The sequence below is a fragment of the Convolutriloba macropyga genome, chromosome 11 (genome assembly GCF_964194025.1).
Source record: "Convolutriloba macropyga chromosome 11, txConMacr16.3, whole genome shotgun sequence".
NCBI lineage: Eukaryota > Metazoa > Xenacoelomorpha > Acoela > Convolutidae > Convolutriloba > Convolutriloba macropyga.
The window spans coordinates 34,213,266-34,234,352 of NC_134478.1; the positions used below are offsets into that span (position 1 = coordinate 34,213,266).

Genomic DNA, 21,087 nt, shown 5'->3' on the forward strand with positions numbered 1-21,087 from the left:
TTGACAAGAATTTTTACTTGTTTTTGATATTTGAGGTCTTAGTCAATATAAACACCAAGATATTTGATTTCCGCTTTCTAAATTATTAATTTGTCTCGTCGTTAATGTCGTTTCGTCTTGAGGATTAAAGCTACCAAAAACAATAAACTCTGTTTTATCCAGATTGATCTTAGGGTGGTGTAATTTAAAAAACTGTATGCATTTTTCTATGGTCTTCTCAAGCTCGTCTTCGCATTTTAGAACTTCATCGTGAGAGCTTAAAAGGACTGTGTCATCTGCGTATTGTATTGTTTCACATGACAAAAAATTGCTAAGATCGTTAACATAAAGATTGAACAAGAGAGGACCTAAGACTGTTCCTTGCGGAACTGCTTGAGCCACTTCGATCCACCATGATTTGCAATTAATGATTATGACTCTTTGTGTTCTGTTTGAAAGATAGCTCGTAATTAGATTTTGAGCTTGTATCCAAAATCCAAGAATGGAAAGCTTTTGAATCATGAGCTCGTGATTAATGGAATCAAAAGCTTTTGATAGATCTAAAAAGGCTGCTGCAGTAATTCGTTTCTCGTTTTTGTTCTATCGTATTTTTTTCAGTTAAATAAACGAGCGCATCTGTTGTAGAAAATTTTCTGAAACCAAACTGTGTTTTAGAAAGCACGGCATTTTTATGGACATATTCATCAATCAATTTGTTTAATAAGAGATTCAAAAACTTTGGCTAATGCTGGTGTTAACGAAATTGGTCGATAGTTTAGAGTATCATCAAGGTCTCCTTTTTTAAGAAGTAGAGTGATGTCGGCTCTTTTGAGTTCAGCAGGGAGTGGTTCTGTTTTTTATAAATTCATTCAATAGAAAACAAATAGGCTCAGCTATTTAACTAGCTGCGTCTCGCAACGCCCATGAGGGAATGATAGAAGGACCCAATGGTTTGAATTTTCCAAGAGCATAGGCAGGTCTACAGTATGGTTCCTCCTTTAAAAAAATTCTAATTTACTGAATTTTAAATTAAGTAAGTTGGCTATTTTAGTTTTTTCTCTAATAGTTTCATTGAAAGAGTTTTTTAAAGAGTATACTGTCGTTGTCGTTTTCACGGAGTTTCTTACTTCCTTGATCAATTTCCATTTCTTGCGCTCTGAAGTTGAGCTTTCAATTAACTGATTCTGAAATATCCGGCGCACACTTCGGCTTTCAGTTTGAAAAACTCGTGGAAAGATTCTGAATTGAGGTATTGTTCTCTAAGCAGATGTTTGTTACGTGTGTTTTTGGAAATGAACCGTTTGGCAAGGGAAAACTGTGATTTGTTTTTTCTTTAAAAAAAGTTGCGAAAGTTGTATTTATAAGTAATATTTCATTTGCTATAGATTTCCCTTACCTGTATGAGAAATAGCAGTTTTTTCGATGAATTTAAAAGTTGTCTTTGAAGGCTCTATCTTTGAATTAAAAATTTTGGACTGGCTGCTAACTTAGGGCACTCAAACGAAGTTTGCATTAATTATTTCGAACTTTTTAGTCTTTTTTACGTGGTCGGTTTTTTTTCATCTCGCCAATTTGGAATTTTCGTCCTTAAAAACGAGAAGAAATGGTAAAGCTTGGAGGGTAGTATGTCCCTCTGCAGCTCTCTGGAGCTTTGAATAGACTCTTAAATGTACTGTTAACCGAATTTTTCAAGGAGGTAGAAATTCATAGCCTGTGGGATAGTTTGAGTGGTCTGACGTGTTGATGAGTTTACGATTTTGATAATTGATGAGAAAATCGAATTCGATATTGATAAAAAATTGATAATGTTTTCGGTCTGATATGATTGTCAAGATAGGGTTGAAACGAGCGGAATTTAAAATCGGCGAAGTGAGTTATTCATTTTTTCTTGTTTTGGCCGGTGTAGTAAATTGAAATTTATAAATTTTTTATTTCAGAGCTTGCTTGCCTTCAAATCAGTTAAAATGGTATTTTCAAGAATATCTCGACAATTATTGTTCCAGTCCAAATCACCATCCAAACTATCCGTTGTTAAGAGAGGAATGGCTGGCGCATCCAAGGACCCAGTTCCAGATGCCATGCTATACCCAATCTGCATTGTTTTCTTCTCTGGGGCCGTTTGGTACTACATGAAACTAAATGGACTGGAAGAAGAGGTCCACAAAAAATATGGAAAAGTAGACGGACATCACTAAAGATTCTGGACACTATCAATTATACTTCCTTTTTACTAATGTGCTCAAGATAACTGACTGTTGATCACGATTAACATTCGGCACCCAACACAACAATATAGTGTACTGAGAATTATGTTACAAGACTTGTTGGAGGACTTGAGTTGTTAACTGTTTCAGTATTAACTTTGGAAAATATGTAGACAGTGATAATGGAATTTATTAATTCAACAACCTGTTTTCTAAGAACCTTTTGATTTATTGGAGAGTAACCACCACGCATTCTATTAAGTTCTCCGAGCGCTTAATCTTTTATGTCTTGAAATGTGTCATAATTGGGATTCATAATCGTCGTTACAATGAAAATTTTAATCTTCAAGACTTGGAAAAAGACAAACAACGCCTATGAGGAAGTTAAAGAAAACTGATATGTCCTAATAACTACTGATTAATAGCCGCGAAGCGATAGCGGCTATTATTGGGGACGTCGTGGTTTTTTTAATAGCCGCGAAGCGATAGCTGAGGCTATTATTGGCCTTCCCTTGGGTTTTTTTCACATTGCAAAGAATTTGAATTGTATTGGGGCGCTGTATTTTTTAAGATCTGTTGACACATTTTCATGATTTTTGAAGTCAAATTGGAGTAGTGATTTTGGTCACGCCGAAACAGGAAGTGGAGCGAAAAGGCGAATGATTTTGCGGCGTGAAATTTTTTCGCTTAAATTTTAGAAAGCGATGTTTGAACAAGAATTCACTTTCCCGCTAAAGGTTTTTTCTTCAGATGCGGCAATTTCACTTTGATTTTCACTGTTTTTTCAAATTTTTTGGATCTGATTTTTCTAAATGGTTTTCCCAATCCATTCATAGCCCATTCTATGCCTGTGTTTTGCTTTTGTTTTGTAGGCCAGTTTCGTGTTGGAACCAAATTTTCTTTTCTCGCTTGTGGTTTTTTGTTAACATACGGCATTTTGACATCAATTTTCTGTTTTTTTTTGTTTTTCTTTGATCTAATTATTTAGAAATGATTTTCCCAATTCACTCATAGCCCGTTCTAGGTTTAGTTTTTTGTTTAGTCAATGAAATTTCTGCGAATTGTACGTCAGGAGTTGTCGTTCTATGTTTTTTTATTTCGTCAAGACTTTTGTTACGATCATATGACGTCAAAGTCACTTGTTCATATCTGCTTTTTGTTCATTCGTTCACGCACTTTCAACTGAATTGCGTGCGTGACGTTTTTTTTCACTACTAGTGGAGCGAGATTTTTTGTTCATTCGCGTGATCAAATTGTTGATCACACGTGACTTACCTTACTCTCAAAAATGACTTCTTCACTCTGAAATTTACTTTTTAATTGCTCTCGTAGAGAAGCAATTATTTAAAACGTGTTTTTATGCAAAATTTTTGCTTGGCCGTTTTGACTTTCCGAGTAACTTTAACGCACTTGACGTTTTGCGTTTCGCGTGATTTAAAATTCTCTCCCAATCAAAATTTCAAGTAGCTGAACTCAATTGGCGGCAATTTAATATTAAAAGTCAAATGAAAAGTGCGCCGAAACTGGTGCCATTTTCCACCTTAAATCTTAATATTCGTTTTGTTAACCTCTAATGTGGTTATTTAATGCCCACTGTTGAACTTCTTAGTCCCATATAGCCCCCCTACCACTGACTGAAGCAGGCTGCAAGTGATTAGAGCGCCCACTAGTCGTTCGAGAGCAATTCTTCCGACGTTTATTCGGTTGTTTTTACTTAACTCCAAAGAGGTAAGGTCATCACTCTAATTCAAGGGCATTTAAGAGCAGCTAATAGAAACAGCATTAAGTTATACAGATTCTTAATCAAAATTTAACATCTCAGCCCTTAATGAAAAGACTAAATATCTTTTCTTTCTGTCTTTTTTAAATGTTCTCGAGACTGCAGATCTATGAAGCTACTGGGGCTCTTTTCAGGCAATCTGCCAGCTATGTTTAATTCGTCGTCTTCATGGATGATTCTTACGACCTGACTTCTTGGAATCGACTTCAGTGACTTCTATTGCTTTGCAGTTAAAATTTATGTACGTGACGTCGTTTCTGCTTTTAGGTCAATTGCGTGACTTACCTCACTCAAAAAAATGACTTCTGATCTCACTTATGGAACCTTAGTTTTTTATGAAGATTTACTAGTTAATAGTCTACATCTAAGTAAAGCCAAACTTATATGCCCTAATTGGTGATTGTTAGCCTTGAGTTTTTGATTTCGAATATCAATTTTGAAATAGCTCTTTAAGGGCTTTTTCCTTATAGAACTTATGTGTCAAAAAAATGACAGTCCGAAGCTAACCCAAAAAGTCTAGTGGTCTATTAAAGGACTGGTGGTCGATCTGTCTATCTTATTTCTTTAGGTGTTTCAATTCATCGAAGGCCACAAGCGTCTATCGCGGCTGTTTTCCGGCAATCTGCCGGCTATGTTTTTAATACATAATGGGAGGCAGTAAAAATAAATAGATCTTTTTCCAGCGAGTTTTGTTCTAGATTTGTTTTGTTGGTTTATGTCAGGAAGGTTTTTGTTTACGTGGTCTTCAGTTGGCTACTCAATTGGAAAATGTCCTCCGTCCAGTTATTTGCCCTGGATTGCGCAACCATTGCAGTGTCTGAGTGTGATGCCTGACCTCACATCGACAATAACTAAACGGCGCTATAGTCGATCTTGTCTTCCAGCAGCTTTCATCTCAAATTTTTGCGCAACGGAGCAGTTATGTAGAAGACACAAAACTGCAGAAATCACGAAAAAGTATGCATATGTTTGTGGAAGAAATCTGAGTCGGTTAGCTTATCAAGAGGACGAGTTGTATGACAAATCGTACATCTCATTTCTCAAACGAGAACACCCGGATACACACCTGATAACTTCCTTCTCATCCAAGGGTTTCACTCTCAATGACAGCAACCAGGTACGATTTAGGTCTTACTGATATACAAATTAAGGAGCAGAGAGAAAAGAGAAACTCTTCTCATAGCATACTTCGTAGACCGCAATAAACTGACAATCAATTTTGCCAAAAATATTGTTTTTTCGGTTTCTGAGAAAACTGATTGAATAGTTTTCAGAGAAACGTAAAATAAATCAATCAACTAGCGTTATGTTTTCTGAGACTATTATCTGATTCCAAGCTGTCTTTCGCGAATTACATTACCTCTGTTACGTCAAAAGATGTTCCTCGATGTATTTTGGTTCCTTTCCGCTGATGGTCAGAAGCTTCTCAACTGCTCAAAGATTTCCGTCTTTGGAATTGCAGTCTAAAGCTAAAATTCTTTTTTTTTTGCGTTTTTGGCAGTTTATTTGTGTAATTTATTTTTTGACCTGTAGTTGTCAGTTATGTCTCAACTTCTCTTATGAACCACCCCTCTGATTTTATTTAAAGTTTGAGGTTATAATGAGTTAGTTCTGTTGATAAAAATGATAATTACTGCTGTAGTTGAAATTATTGTGCATTTCTTTTACTGTTAGAAACTATTTGTATCATGAGATTACTGTTATTTCAGAAGGGCCAGTCTAGTCCTTAGTTGACATATTGTGCCTATATTTTCGAAGTCTTGTACTTGAAATTCATGTCAACTAGAATTTGATTTTTTGGTAAAACTGAATTTTCACGATGATTGTTTTTCTGTTATGAATTATGGTTTTCTAATAGCCTCGTTTGTTTAATAAATGCGATAGCGAATTCTAGGTGGAGATATTATCGGCCTTCTATTCCGTTTTTGTTTCGCCGTCGAGATTTTTTCACATGATTCTTTTTGTCTGAATTGCTTGTGTAACCTGAATTCACACATACTCAAGGGAGCTGATTTTTTACCATTCGTGCGAATAGTTTTTGGTCACACGTTATTCTCACCTCTCTGAACGTTGTCCCCTTTTAAAATGCGCTCTCTCAATATTTTCTCTCTAATAAATTTAATTGGAGAGCCTGGGATAGCGAATTCTGGGTGGAGCTTTTATCGGCCTTCTCTTGCGTTGTTTGTTTCGCCGTCGAGATTTTTTCACATGAAGTCTTGCTCACTTCAAATCAGCGTTTCTTCTCCTTTTAAAATGTCCTCTCTCTCAATATTTCCTCTCTAATAAATTTAATTGAGGACTTGAGGATATCTGAACCTGCTTTAGGATTGCTTTGCAGTACTTAAGGGTGCTTTTACTTTCGATCAATTAGAGTCTGCACCACAAGTAGTAGAAAATCAATTTTCTTTGAAATTTTTTAGGTGTCCTTCCTTTTGAAGGTATATGTGGCCATCGAATCGCTGCTCTTTTCTGGCAGCTGTTTTTGATTGTTCACGCATTTGATCAAAATGCTTGAAGTTAATTTTGTCGCGCGCGAGTTACGCGAGTTGAAAAACTGGTTTCTACCTTTACTAAAGTTTAGTTGAAGACTTAAAGTGGGTCAAATTGAAGTTCAGCTTAGAATGGAAATAGTGAAAACGTCATGCGAGCAAATTTGTAATTCAACAAGGTTTTTTTGCCGTTACTACTGCAGATCCCAAAGGATAGATTTTTTTAAAAAAAGAGTTTGCGATACACACCTGATAACTTCATTCTCATCCACGGGTTTTACTCTCAATGACAGCAAGCAGGTACGATTTAGGTCTTACTGATATACAAATTAAGGAGCAGAGAGAAAAGAGAAACTCTTCTCATAGCATACTTCGTAGAGCGCAATAAACTGACAATCAATTTTGCCAAAAATATTGTTTTTTTATAGCTGCGAAGCTGTAAGCTGAGCGAAGCTATATTGCGGTGCTCTTGGTTTTTTTTTGTTTCGTCGTCTGACGCTCTTTTTTTGTTTTACATTTGTTCACACAGCAAAGCTGAAAAAGTCAAATTTTCTGAATGACTTGTTCCTCTCACTAACGGCATTTGCGCGCGTGACGTCATTTCTTACTCGCTTTAGCAAAAGTTTTTAGGTTATTTGCGTGATGATTTTGATCATACGTGACTTACCTCACTCAATAAAATGACTTTTGCACTTTAAAACTTAAGTTTAGTTTGAATTTGTTTAAGGTCAAAGAAACTCATTTGTGCAGTAAAGGTCCCTAATAAGTGGCTTCTGCGGAATGAATTTTAACAAGCTTTATTAATTTATCGCTGAATGTTTTTTACTTAGTTTTTTGAGCGGCGTCGATTTTTTTTCAATTTAGATCTGTATCTGTTTCTATCTCTATTATATGGCACGCAGGTCTATTCTTTCGCAGCTATTCCGGCAATCTGCCGGCTATGTTTTCGGTTTCTGAGAAAACGGATTGAATAGTTTTCAGAGAAACGTAAAATAAATCAATCAACTAGCGTTATGTTTTCTGAGACTATTATCTGATTCCAAGCTGTCTTTCGCGAATTACATTACCTCTGTTACGTCAAAAGATGTTCCTCGATGTATTTTGGTTCCTTTCCGCTGATGGTCAGAAGCTTCTCAACTGCTCAAAGATTTCCGTCTTTGGAATTGCAGTCTAAAGCTTAAATTCTTTTTTTGCGTTTTTGGCAGTTTATTTGTGTAATTTATTTTTTGACCTGTAGTTGTCAGTTATGTCTCAACTTCTCTTATGAACCACCCCTCTGATTTTATTTAAAGTTTGAGGTTATAATGAGTTAGTTCTGTTGATAAAAATGATAATTACTGCTGTAGTTGAAATTATTGTGCCTTTCTTTTACTGTTAGAAACTATTTGTATCATGAGATTACTGTTATTTCAGAAGGGCCAGTCTAGTCCTTAGTTGACATATTGTGCCTATATTTTCGAAGTCTTGTACTTGAAATTCATGTCAACTAGAATTTGATTTTTTGGTAAAACTGAATTTTCACGATGATTGTTTTTCTGTTATGAATTATGGTTTTCTAATAGCCTCGTTTGTTTAATAAATGCGATAGCGAATTCTAGGTGGAGATATTATCGGCCTTCTATTCCGTTTTTGTTTCGCCGTCGAGATTTTTTCACATGATTCTTTTTGTCTGAATTGCTTGTGTAACCTGAATTCACACATACTCAAGGGAGCTGATTTTTTACCATTCGTGCGAATAGTTTTTGGTCACACGTTATTCTCAACTCTCTGAACGTTGTCCCCTTTTAAAATGCGCTCTCTCAATATTTTCTCTCTAATAAATTTAATTGGAGAGCCTGGGATAGCGAACTCTGGGTGGAGTTTTTATCGGCCTTCTCTTGCGTTGTTTGTTTCGCCGTCGAGATTTTTTCACATGAAGTCTTGCTCACTTCAAATCAGCATTTCTTCTCCTTTTAAAATGTCCTCTCTCGCAATATTTCCTCTCTAATAAATTTAATTGAGGACTTGAGGATATCTGAACCTGCTTTAGGATTGCTTTGTAGTACTTAAGGGTGCTTTTACTTTCGATCAATTAGAGACCGCACTACAAGTAGTAGAAAATTAATTTCTCTTTGAAATTTTTTAGGTGTCCTTCCTTTTGAAGGTATATGTGACCATCGAATGGCTGCTCTTTTCTGGCAGCTATGTTTTTGATTGTTCACGCTTTTGATCAAAATGCTTGAGAAGTTAATTTTGTCACGCGCGAGTTACGCGAGTTGAAAAACTGGTTTCTACCTTTACTAAAGTTTAGTTGAAGACTTAAAGTGGGTCAAATTGAAGTTCAGCTTAGAATTGAAATAGTGAAAACGTCATGCGAGCAAATTTGCAATTCAGCAAGCTTTTTTGCCGTTACTACTGCAGATCCCAAAGGATAGATTTTTTAAAAAAAGAGTTTGCGATACACACCTGATAACTTCATTCTCATCCACGGGTTTTACTCTCAATGACAGCAAGCAGGTACGATATAGGTCTTACTGATATACAAATTAAGGAGCAGAGAGAAAAGAGAAACTCTTCTCATAGCATCATAGAGCGCAATAAACTAACAATCGATTTTGCAAAAAGTATTTTTCGGTTTCTGAGAAAACTGATTGAATAGTTTTCAGAGAAACATAAAATAAATCAATCAACTAGCGTTATGTTTTCTGAGACTATTATCTGATTCCATGCTGTCTTTTGCGAATTACATTACCTCTGTTACGTCAAAAGATGTTCCTCGATGTATTTTGGTTCCTTTCCGCTGATGGTCAGAAGCTTCTCAACTGCTCAAAGATTTCCGTCTTTGGAATTGCACTCTAAAGCTAAAATTCTTTTTTTTTGCGTTTTTGGCAGTTTATTTGTGTAATTTATTTTTTTTTGACCTGTAGTTGTCAGTAATGTCTCAACTTCTCTTATGAACCACCCCTCTAATTTAAATAAAGTTTGAGGTTATAATGAGTTAGTCCTATTGATAAAATGATAATCACCGCTGTAGTTGAAATTATTGTGCATTTCTTGTACTGTTAGAAACTATTTGTTTCATGAGATTACTGTTATTTCAGAAGGGCCAGTCTAGTCCTTAGTTGACATTTTGTGCCTATGTTTTCGAAGTCCTCTACTTGAAATTCATGTCAACTAGAATTTGATTTTTTGGTAAAACTGAATTTTCACGATGATTGTTTTTCTGTTATGAATTATGGTTTTCTAATAGCCTCGTTTGTTTAATAAATGCGATAGCGAATTCTAGGTGGAGATATTATCGGCCTTCTCTTCCGTTTTTGTTTCGCCGTCGAGATTTTTTTCACATGAGTCTTTTTGTCTGAATTGCTTGTGTAACCTGAATTCACACATACTTAAGGGAGCTGATTTTTTACCATTCGTGCGAATAGTTTTTGATCACACGTTATTCTAACCTCTCTGAACGTTGTCCGCTTTTAAAATGCGCTCTCTCAATATTTTCTCTCTAATAAATTTAATTGGAGAGCCTGGGATAGCGAATTCTGGGTGGAGTTTTTATCGGCCTTCTCTTGCGTTGTTTGTTTCGCCGTCGAGATTTTTTCACATGAAGTCTTGCTCACTTCAAATCAGCATTTCTTCTTTTAAAATGTCCTCTCTCTCAATATTTCCTCTCTAATAAATTTAATTGAGGACTTGAGGATATCTGAACCTGCTTTAGGATTGCTTTGCAGTACTTAAGGGTGCTTTTACTTTCGATCAATTAGAGACTGCACTACAAGTAGTAGAAAATCAATTTCTTTGAAATTTTTTAGGTGTCCTTCCTTTTGAAGGTATATGTGGCCATCGAATCGCTGCTCTTTTCTGGCAGCTATGTTTTTGATTGTTCACGCATTTGATCAAAATGCTTGAAGTTAATTTTGTCACGCGCGAGTTGAAAAACTGGTTTCTACCTTTACTAAAGTTTAGTTGAAGACTTAAAGTGGGTCAAATTGAAGTTCAGCTTAGAATGGAAATAGTGAAAACGTCATGCGAGCAAATTTGCAATTCAACAAGCTTTTTTTGCCGTTACTACTGCAGATCCCAAAGGATAGATTTTTTTTAAAAAAAAAGTTTGCGATACACACCTGATAACTTCATTCTCATCCAAGGGTTTCACTCTCAATGACAGCAAGCAGGTACGATATAGGTCTTACTGATATACAAATTAAGGAGCAGAGAGAAAAGAGAAACTCTTCTCATAGCATCGTAGAGCGCAATAAACTAACAATCGATTTTGCAAAAAGTATTTTTCGGTTTCTGAGAAAACTGATTGAATAGTTTTCAGAGAAACATAAAATAAATCAATCAACTGGCGTTATGTTTTTTGAGACTATTATCTGATTCCATGCTGTCTTTTGCGAATTACATTACCTCTGTTACGTCAAAAGATGTTCCTCGATGTATTTTGGTTCCTTTCCGCTGATGGTCAGAAGCTTCTCAACTGCTCAAAGATTTCCGTCTTTGGAATTGCACTCTAAAGCTAAAATTCTTTTTTTTTGCGTTTTTGGCAGTTTATTTGTGTAATTTATTTTTTTTGACCTGTAGTTGTCAGTAATGTCTCAACTTCTCTTATGAACCACCCCTCTAATTCTAATTAAAGTTTGAGGTTATAATGAGTTAGTCCTATTGATAAAATGATAATCACCGCTGTAGTTGAAATTATTGTGCATTTCTTGTACTGTTAGAAACTATTTGTATCATGAGATTACTGTTATTTCAGAGGGGCCAGTCTAGTCCTTAGTTGACATTTTGTGCCTATGTTTTCGAAGTCCTCTACTTGAAATTCATGTCAACTAGAATTTGATTTTTTTGGTAAAACTGAATTTTCACGATGATTGTTTTTCTGTTATGAATTATGGTTTTCTAATAGCCTCGTTTGTTTAATAAATGCGATAGCGAATTCTAGGTGGAGATATTATCGGCCTTCTCTTCCGTTTTTGTTTCGCCGTCGAGATTTTTGTCACATGATTCTTTTTGTCTGAATTGCTTGTGTAACCTGAATTCACACATACTTAAGGGAGCTGATTTTTTACCATTCGTGCGAATAGTTTTTGATCACACGTTATTCTAACCTCTCTGAACGTTGTCCGCTTTTAAAATGCGCTCTCTCAATATTTTCTCTCTAATAAATTTAATTGGAGAGCCTGGGATAGCGAATTCTGGGTGGAGTTTTTATCGGCCTTCTCTTGCGTTGTTTCGCCGTCGAGATTTTTTCACATGAAGTCTTGCTCACTTCAAATCAGCATTTCTTCTTTTAAAATGTCCTCTCTCTCAATATTTCCTCTCTAATAAATTTAATTGAGGACTTGAGGATATCTGAACAACCTGCTTTAGGATTGCTTTGCAGTACTTAAGGGTGCTTTTACTTTCGATCAATTAGAGACTGCACTACAAGTAGTAGAAAATCAATTTCTCTTTGAAATTTTTTAGGTGTCCTTCCTTTTGAAGGTATATGTGGCCATCGAATCGCTGCTCTTTTCTGGCAGCTATGTTTTTGATTGTTCACGCATTTGATCAAAATGCTTGAAGTTAATTTTGTCACGCGCGAGTTGAAAAACTGGTTTCTACCTTTACTAAAGTTTAATTGAAGACTTAAAGTGGGTCAAATTGAATTTCAGCTTAGAATGGAAATAGTGAAAACGTCATGCGAGCAAATTTGTAATTCAACAAGAATTGCCGTTACTACTGCAGATCCCAAATGATAGATTTTTTTTAAAAAAAAGTTTGCGATACACACCTGATAACTTCATTCTCATCCAAGGGTTTCACTCTCAATGACAGCAACCAGGTACGATTTAGGTCCTACTGATATACAAATTAAGGAGCAGAGAGAAAAGAGAAACTCTTCCCATAGCATACTTCGTAGAGCGCAATAAACTGACAATCAATTTTGCCAAAAATATTGTTTTTTCGGTTTCTGAGAAAACTGATTGAATAGTTTTCAGAGAAACGTAAAATAAATCAATCAACTAGCGTTATGTTTTCTGAGGCTATTATCTGATTCCAAGCTGTCTTTCGCGAATTGCATTACCTCTGTTACGTCAAAAAATGTTCCTCGATGTATTTTGGTTCCTTTCCGCTGATGGTCAGAAGCTTCTCAACTGCTCAAAGATTTCCGTGTTTGGAATTGCAGTCTAAAGCTAAAATTCTTTTTTTTTTGCGTTTTGGGCAGTTTATTTGTGTTATTTATTTTTTTGACCTGTAGTTGTCAGTTATGTCTCAACTTCTCTTATGAACCACCCCTCTAATTTTGTTTAAAGTTTGAGGTTATAATGATTTAGTTCTGTTGATAAAAATGATAATTACCGCTGTAGTTGAAATTATTGTGCATTTATTTTACTGTTAGAAACTATTTGTATCATGAGATTACTGTTATTTCAGAAGGGCAATTCTAGTCCTTAGTTGACATATTGTGCCTATATTTTCGAAGTCTTGTACTTGAAATTCATGTCAACTAGAATTTGATTTTTTTGGTAAAACTGAATTTTCACGATGATTGTTTTTCTGTTATGAATTATGGTTTTTTAATAGCCTCGTTTGTTTAAAAAATGCGATAGCGAATTCTAGGTGGAGATATTATCGGCCTTCTCTTCCGTTTTTGTTTCGCCGTCGAGATTTTTTTCACATGATTCTTTTTGTCTGAATTGCTTGTGTAACCTGAATTCACACATGCTTAAGGGAGCTGATTTTTTACCATTCGTGTGAATAGTTTTTGGTCACACGTTATTCTCACCTCTCTGAACGTTGTCCCCTTTTAAAATGCGCTCTCTCAATATTTTCTCTCTAATAAATTTAATTGGAGAGCCTGGGATAGCGAATTCTGGGTGGAGCTTTTATCGGCTTTCTCTTGCGTTGTTTGTTTCGCCGTCGAGATTTTTTCACTTCACATGAAGTCTTGCTCACTTCAAATCAGCTTTTCTTCACCTTTTAAAATGTCCTCTCTCTCAATATTTCCTCTCTAATAAATTTAATTGGAGGACTTGAGGATATCTCAACCTGCTTTAGGATTGCTTTGCAGTACTTAAGGGTGCTTTTACTTTCGATCAATTAGAGACCGCACTACAAGTAGTAGAAAATCAATTTCTTTGAATTTTTTTAGGTGTCCTTCCTTTTGAAGGTATATGTGGCCATCGAATCGCTGCTCTTTTCTGGCAGCTATGTTTTTGATTGTTCACGCATTTGATCAAAATGCTTGAGGTTAATTTTGTCACGCGCGAGATACGCGAGTTGAAAAACTGGTTTCTACCTTTACTAAAGTTTAGTTGAAGACTAAAAGTGGGTCAAATTGAAGTTCAGCTTAGAATGGAAATAGTGAAAACGTCATGCGAGCAAATTTGTAATTCAACAAGGTTTTTTCGCCGTTACTACTGCAGATCCCAAAGGATAGTTTTTCTTTTAAAAAAAGTTTGCGATCAGTTAAAGGTTCTAGATATTACTGACCGATATTTGACTCATTGTGTTTTTGCGTGGTCTCATAATCTGATTTGCTACTTGATTTAGATTTTTAAGCAGCTGAGTTCAACTGATGGCAGTGTTCTACTACAGGTTGAATGAAAATTGCGCGGTCATTGTTTTCAAATTAAATCATATACCGGTGTAAAATGAAATCCAATGACATCATTCCAAGCTCTTTTTGTGTTTTGCGCCATCTAGCTAAAACAGTCTACAATTTATAACTCATTGCTATAAAATAATTAGGCCACGTTCGATATATTTGTTTAGAAGTTTTAAATATTGATCAAAAAATTTAGGAGCGTGGTTTTTTTATATGATCAATGCGCTAAAGATTGTATTAATTTTGATAATATTTTAGATAGACTCTTGCTGTGTTGCCAAAGTGTTCGTTCTCCTTGTACACATTATTACATGTGGTCTCGCTAGGAAGGTTATCGTAATGCTGAAGTTAGCAGTTCGTCTAGTTTCAGTACATTGATAAAGAAGTAATGTAATGTGCCTTTAGTTCTTAGGCGTGCGATGTTGTTTTGCAATCGTAAGTTTTTCATCACCTGCATTTTCTCTCATCCGTTCCTGAAACAATTAAGTCACTTAAAGTATCGATAATCGGAGTCTTATAGTTTGCACATCAGCGGTGGAATTTTTTTGCGTACGCTGAATTGAACAGTGTACGGTTTCAGACAAATTTTAAATGCTACAATGGTAATGTATGTAGTGCTCCTAGCAGTAGGAGGATGCTAAGGTTGGTTTCTCTGCTTAAATGTGATAAACTTTTTAGAATTATCTGATGGCAAAAGTATGTTTTCACATTTTTTCTGTCTTTTGAGTTTTTGTCTAATAAGTTTATCAGTTTAAAAAAATGTAGGGTACGCTGAAAAGCAGTTCTGACGACCTCGTTGCGTGTCCTTTCCTGGCCATATTTTCATTCATTGTCTTATAAATAATTGATGTTTATGATGTTAAATTGTTGATATTTTGGTTTAATGATTAATTCCGTTGTCCTAAATGACGTTTGATTGATGTTCAAAATGTATTTATATAATTTCTGTTGTATTAATTGGGCGAGGATAAATTTACTCTCTCTCTCTCTCTCAGCTAAAACAGTCTACGATTTATAACTCATTGCTATAAAATAATTAGGCCACGTTCGATATATTTGTTTAGAAGTTTTAAATATTGATCAAAAAATTTAGGAGCGTGGTTTTTTTATATGATCAATGCGCTAAAGATTGGTATGAATTTTGATAATATTTTAGATAGACTCTTGCTGTGTTGCCAAAGTGTTCGTTCTCCTTGTACACATTTTTACATGTGGTCTCGCTAGGAAGGTTATCGTAATGCTGAAGTTAGCAGTTCGTCTAGTTTCAGTACATTGATAAAGAAGTAATGTAATGTGCCTTTAGTTCTTAGGCGTGCGATGTTGTTTTGCAATCGTAAGTTTTTCATCACCTGCAATTTCTCTCATCCGTTCTTGAAACAATTAAGTCACTTAAAGTATCGATAATCGGAGTCTTATAGTTTGCACATCAGCGGTGGAATTTTTTTGCGTACGCTGAATTGAGCAGTGTACGGTTTCAGACAAATTTTAAATGCTACAATGGTAATGTATGTAGTGCTCCTAGCAGTAGGAGGATGCTAAGGTTGGTTTCTCTGCTTAAATGTGATAAACTTTTTAGAATTATCTGATGGCAAAAGTATGTTTTCACATTTTTTCTGTCTTTTGAGTTTTTGTCTAATAAGTTTATCAGTTTAAAAAAATGTAGGGTACGCTGAAAAGCAGTTCTAACGACCTCGTTGCGTGTCCTTTCCTGGCCATATTTTCATTCATTGTCTTATAAATAATTGATGTTTATGATGTTAAATTGTTGATATTTTGGTTTAATGATTAATTCCGTTGTCCTAAATGACGTTTGATTGATGTTCAAAATGTATTTATATAATTTCTGTTGTATTAATTGGGCGAGGATAAATTTACTCTCTCTCTCTCTCTCTCAGCTAAAACAGTCTACGATTTATAACTCATTGCTATAAAATAATTAGGCCACGTTCGATATATTTGTTTAGAAGTTTTAAATATTGATCAAAAAATTTAGGAGCGTGGTTTTTTTATATGATCAATGCGCTAAAGATTGGTATGAATTTTGATAATATTTTAGATAGACTCTTGCTGTGTTGCCAAAGTGTTCGTTCTCCTTGTACACATTTTTACATGTGGTCTCGCTAGGAAGGTTATCGTAATGCTGAAGTTAGCAGTTCGTCTAGTTTCAGTACATTAATAAAGAAGTAATGTAATGTGCCTTTAGTTCTTAGGCGTGCGATGTTGTTTTGCAATCGTAAGTTTTTCATCACCTGCATTTTCTTTCATCCGTTCTTGAAACAATTAAGTCACTTAAAGTATCGATAATCGGAGTCTTATAGTTTGCACATCAGCGGTGGATTTTTTTTGCGTACGCTGAATTGAGCAGTGTACGGTTTCAGACAAATTTTAAATGGTACAATGGTAATTTTAATGTTACATTGTACTGTTTATCAATTCCGGTTCTCTGGCTGCTATTATCTATTTGCTATGTCAAAGCAGGTGCGTATCTGACCATTCCTGCAATCTACAGGCTGCTTATTGGATTAAATGTTGACGGTAGTGATGTAGTCACGAGCTCTATATTCCTTGCTGCTCTATATCTTTTTTAATGCATTCGGCTCAATGTGCAGCTTTAACTCTTCAATCTTTTAATCGATCAAAATAATAATTAAAAGTTTGTTCTATTGAACGTTAAAAGCTGTTGTGAAAACTGTGATACTATAAAAATTTGAGGGTTTGATTAATTATACAAGGGCAAGATCAAGCATTTCAATTAATGTGCGGAATGTTGATTTAGGTGCTTGGACCAATGATACTGCTGCCTAATGCTATTCTCCACTGGAGGATATACGATGCGAAAGAGATCAATCCATCCAGTTTGTTATTGTTTACCCTTTTACATCCTAAACCGGATATTCTGGTATTGGGAACTGGAGACCATATTGTGCCATTGTCACCAGAATGTAAAGAGCTCTTGAAGGAGGCCAACATTTCTGTTGAGGTGGGTTTTAGATACATTATGATTTATCTGTAAATAATCAGTTTTGAAACTTTATGATTCAGTGTATTTATAGCTGCGAAGCTGTAAGCTGAGCGTAGCTATATTGCGGTGCTCTTGGTTTTTTACAATCCAAGAATTGGAATGTATTGGTGCTCTGTCTTTTTTTTATTTTTGTAAGATGTTTTCACACCTTTTCATGACTTTCAAAACGGGATAAACAGGTAAAGCTCAGCGGGCATCAAGTTTCAGTAGAGGCCCTTAACCGCGTTTGGTAGTCCTTCAAGTGCATAGAGTGCTGAAGCTACTGGGAAGGCTTTAATTCAAGGCTAAAAGGTCATTTTAGGAGTTTTTGGGCCCAAAATGTTGCAAATTTTCGCTTTTTTTCGTCGTTTTTCCAAATTTTCGTTGGACCAGTCTGAAATTGAGCTTTGTGAAGTTTGATAATGGTGTTTGGCATGACGTTTTATGGCCATTTTAAGAGCTAGATGTTTATTACGTTTTATGGCCATTTTAGCTAGATGTTTTGGTACTCCAAACATAAACACGCAAATTTTTAACAAATTTTTCAAGGTTTTTAAGAAATTTTGTTATTTTTTGAGATTTTTCAGCACCTGGTGTCAAGAAGCTTCCTCTTGGGTTTATTAGAGTTTATTGCATAATTTCTAGTGATAATGGAATGGTTTCAACATTTTAACATCGTAAGTTTTAGCAATCTTTTGATAAAAGTTGCAATTTTCAAGTTTTTGAAAGTTTTTGTCAATTTTTAGGTTTCTCTAACCTCAAGGGCGAAAGAATCTTCTCTAGGTTTTGGTAATAGTTTACTGCATAGTTTTATTGGTAATGGGGAATGTGTTTCAAGATTTTAATATTTCGAATTTAACGACTTTTTAAAAGAAAAATTGCAATTTTTTTTAATTTCTGTAAATTTAGTATTTGTTCCTCACTGGCGAGGTAACCTCCTTTACGGTTTGCAAGTATGTTACTGCATAGTGTCTAGTGGCAATAGATTGGTTGTCAATTTTTTAATATCACAAATTTTTGCAGGTTTCTTAAATTAAACTTTTTAAAGTTTTTTTTGAAAATGTTTATCCTGCACCAGGGGCCCAGGAACCTCATCCAGAGTTTGATTATAAGCTACTGCATGGTTGCTAGAGGTAATGGGATGGTTATATTGATTGATATTGGTTAACCATTCCATTACCCTCAGCAACCATGCAGTAGCTTATAATCAAACTCTGGATTTCGGCAATATCTTGATAAAGCTTAAAATTTTTCTAAATTTTCTGAAAAATTTTATCATGTTACAAGTTTGTGGATCTTTATGTGCAACTGAAACTATTCACGGCTTGCAATCGGTATAATAGATGGTCTCTGGAGACAATGAAAGGGTTCTGAAGATAATAATGTTACAACTTAGCAAGATTTTAAAAATTTTTGATTGTTTTTAAATGTTTTGAATTTATTTTGTCATTTTCTGAGTTTAACGATTTGACTGGCCCACGAAGCTTTTCTAAGTCTTGCGGATGGGTCACATGACAGAACTTCAGAGATAAAGATTGGTTCCAGCCAGATTTAGAAAATTTCTTTAAGTTTTGTTTTTCTAAGTTTTTTTTGGAGCCGTTGTCATATCTCTCGAATTTATCTACTTTTAGTGGCAAAAATTCTCTTTCCAAGCTTGTGCGTAACCTAATGATCATTTTGAATTGTATCATTTATGGTCTTCAGGTTAAATGCTTCAAGAGTTTTAGCAATGATTATTGTTTTGTTTAGTTCGCTGGATTCTTTTAGGTTCTCAACTTTTGAGATTTTGTCTTTTTGGCTGGGATTGTTCAATTGATCCGCTGGTCAGGTGCATTAGGTCTGTTTTTCATTCAATTCTTTGGATTGTGTTTCAGGACTTGTCCTGCTATGTTTTTTTGTTTCGTCGTCTGACGCTTCATTTTCGTTTTACATTTGTTCTAGAACATTCTGTCTCGTCACTGCTTAAATTGCTTTTTCGCGCTTGATTTCACGCTTTCTGCGTGACCTAAATTGCGGTTATTCAGAAACAGAATCTGTTCCTAAAACAAAGTTGATTGTAAGAAAATAGATTGTATGGTCCGGCAGCCGAGTGGTTAAGGCGACTGGCTGTTAATCCGGAGATCGCCAGGGAAAATCTTTTTGCACCCAAAAACAACCTCCTTTGAAATAAACTTGTAAGTTTTATAGGCGGCGGCGATAACTATTATCAGCTCACTTCTGTATCTTTTTCCATCTGTATTTTACGGTACGCAAGTCTATTTCGCAGCTATTCCGGCAATCTGCCGGCTATGTTTTTAATATTTAGATCTCGAGTTTTTGTCCCCCTATTATAGTGGCTTTCTAGTGATATATTAAGCAAGTAAAGTGATTAAGCGAGGAAGTAAATTTGAACGGTGGGCAGATAAGACAAAGTCCAAAAATTAAAAACCACGATGTGCTATCACAAAAATCGTTGCTTTCAAAAACTTAATTGACTGAAAAATAAAGTACGTTTAGAGTGGCAGTCAGAAGAGATTTTTCAGCAAATGTTCTAAATCGTGAGAAAGCTGAGATTGAAGATAATGAAATGAGTACTCAGAATTGATTTGCTTGTAGGTTCAGAGAACAGAGACAGCGTTGGCCACTTACAATTTCCTCTCAGTTGAAGACAGAATAACAGTGGGTGCCTTCTGTCTAGTCTCACAACAGTCCGCATTCACTACATTACACTCCTTAGCAGAATACTCCGCCGAAGAGGACGAGTTGTTTTTACTCCAGGAGGAATCGTCGACTATCCAAACTGCCAGTGAAAGTCACGATAGCAGTAAAATTAGCAATGAAATAAGTGGTGGTCAGGCAGAACTCCTCGAAGAATCAAAAGAAATCAACCCAGAAAAATTGGCTGAGAAGAAACGAAGCAGAAGACCAAAAACGCAGATAGTAGCTGATGACAAATAATTTTTAATTCAATTATCCAATCCATATTGGTTATATAACCACTAAGCTGGGGGGGGGGGGGGGCTATAATGGGAAAGACCCTTTAAAGCATCAGGCCAGTAGCTAATAAATCACTTTAGAACCTTGGACACTAAATTGCAAGATTAAAATCTTGCGATAAAACTTGAGCGAAAAGTTGATAAAAAATTTTGGATTCTTCAAGTTCAAAGTTGTCCTAGCTGGGATGGTTCTTTGAGGTTATTGCCGCAAATCGATGGCGGCTATTTTTTGGCAATCTGCTTTGTATGTTTTCGAATTTTTTTGGATATGACTTTTTCTAAATGGTTTTAACCATCCATTCATAGTCCATTCTAGTCCAGTTTTTAGCCATTGTTTAGTCAATAAAATTTCTTTGAATTGTGTCAGGACTTGTCCTGCTGTTTTTTTCGTCGTAAAGAATTTTACGACCATATGACGTCACAATAACTTGAAGTCTGCTTTGTTCATGCAATTTTGACTGAATTGTGTGCGCGACGTCATTTTCACTCTTTTTTTCTTCAAGCTTTGTTTTGAGCGTTTTTTGTTCATTCGCGTGATAAAGTTCTTGGTCACATGTGACTTACTTCACTCTAAAAATGACCTTTTGTATCTGGAATTGGCTTTTCTTTACTTTAATTCAAACAGATAAGTTCAAATGAGTGCGTGTCACTCTTATTGAAGGGTATTTGAGTGCAGCTAATAGAAGCAGCAATAAGTTGAGTGGATTCTTTATTAAAATATAATTTCTCAACATGTTTGAAAAGTTTCTTTTTGTCTGTTTCTTTTACCATCTTTTTGAGTCTGCAGATCTACGAAGGTATTGCGGCTTTTTTCTGGCAATCTGCCTGCTATGTTGTGATGTTTTTGCTGTTATATCCATTTTGCAAATGCAATGAATTGCAATTATTAATTACTCTCGAACGGAGTTTGTAGGAATTATTGTGAAATAAACGTTTACAATAATTCCTTCAGTCTTCGTTTTAGGACTTTAATATGCTTGAAGTATACGGTTCAGCAAAACTGCGTAGGAACGCTTGAGGAGGCATTTAATAGTGGTTTGAACGGCGATTTTGAACCTCCTTTCGAAAGTAATTTGTCATATGGAGGTA

The 21,087-nt window shown here is 35.4% G+C and overlaps 2 protein-coding genes across 2 annotated transcripts in view; both read left to right on the forward strand.

Annotated features, from left to right (window-relative positions):
- The window catches only part of LOC142349903 (uncharacterized), a 471,688-nt gene extending 451,704 nt beyond the window's left edge, over positions 1–19,984 (forward strand). The window contains exons 2-4 of the mRNA XM_075401748.1: positions 4,659–5,080; positions 16,799–17,002; positions 19,619–19,984. Coding sequence (XP_075257863.1) covers positions 4,679–5,080; positions 16,799–17,002; positions 19,619–19,960 — 948 coding nt within the window. The 5' untranslated portion in view covers positions 4,659–4,678 and the 3' untranslated portion in view covers positions 19,961–19,984. The remainder of the gene's footprint in view (positions 1–4,658; positions 5,081–16,798; positions 17,003–19,618) is intronic.
- On the forward strand, positions 1,799–2,387 carry LOC142349446 (uncharacterized). Its single transcript, XM_075401011.1, has 2 exons — positions 1,799–1,848; positions 1,917–2,387. The coding sequence occupies exons 1-2, from the start codon at positions 1,801–1,803 to the stop codon at positions 2,172–2,174; spliced, it is 306 nt and encodes a 101-aa protein (XP_075257126.1). The 5' UTR covers positions 1,799–1,800; the 3' UTR covers positions 2,175–2,387.
- Positions 19,985–21,087: the final 1,103 nt, after the last annotated feature.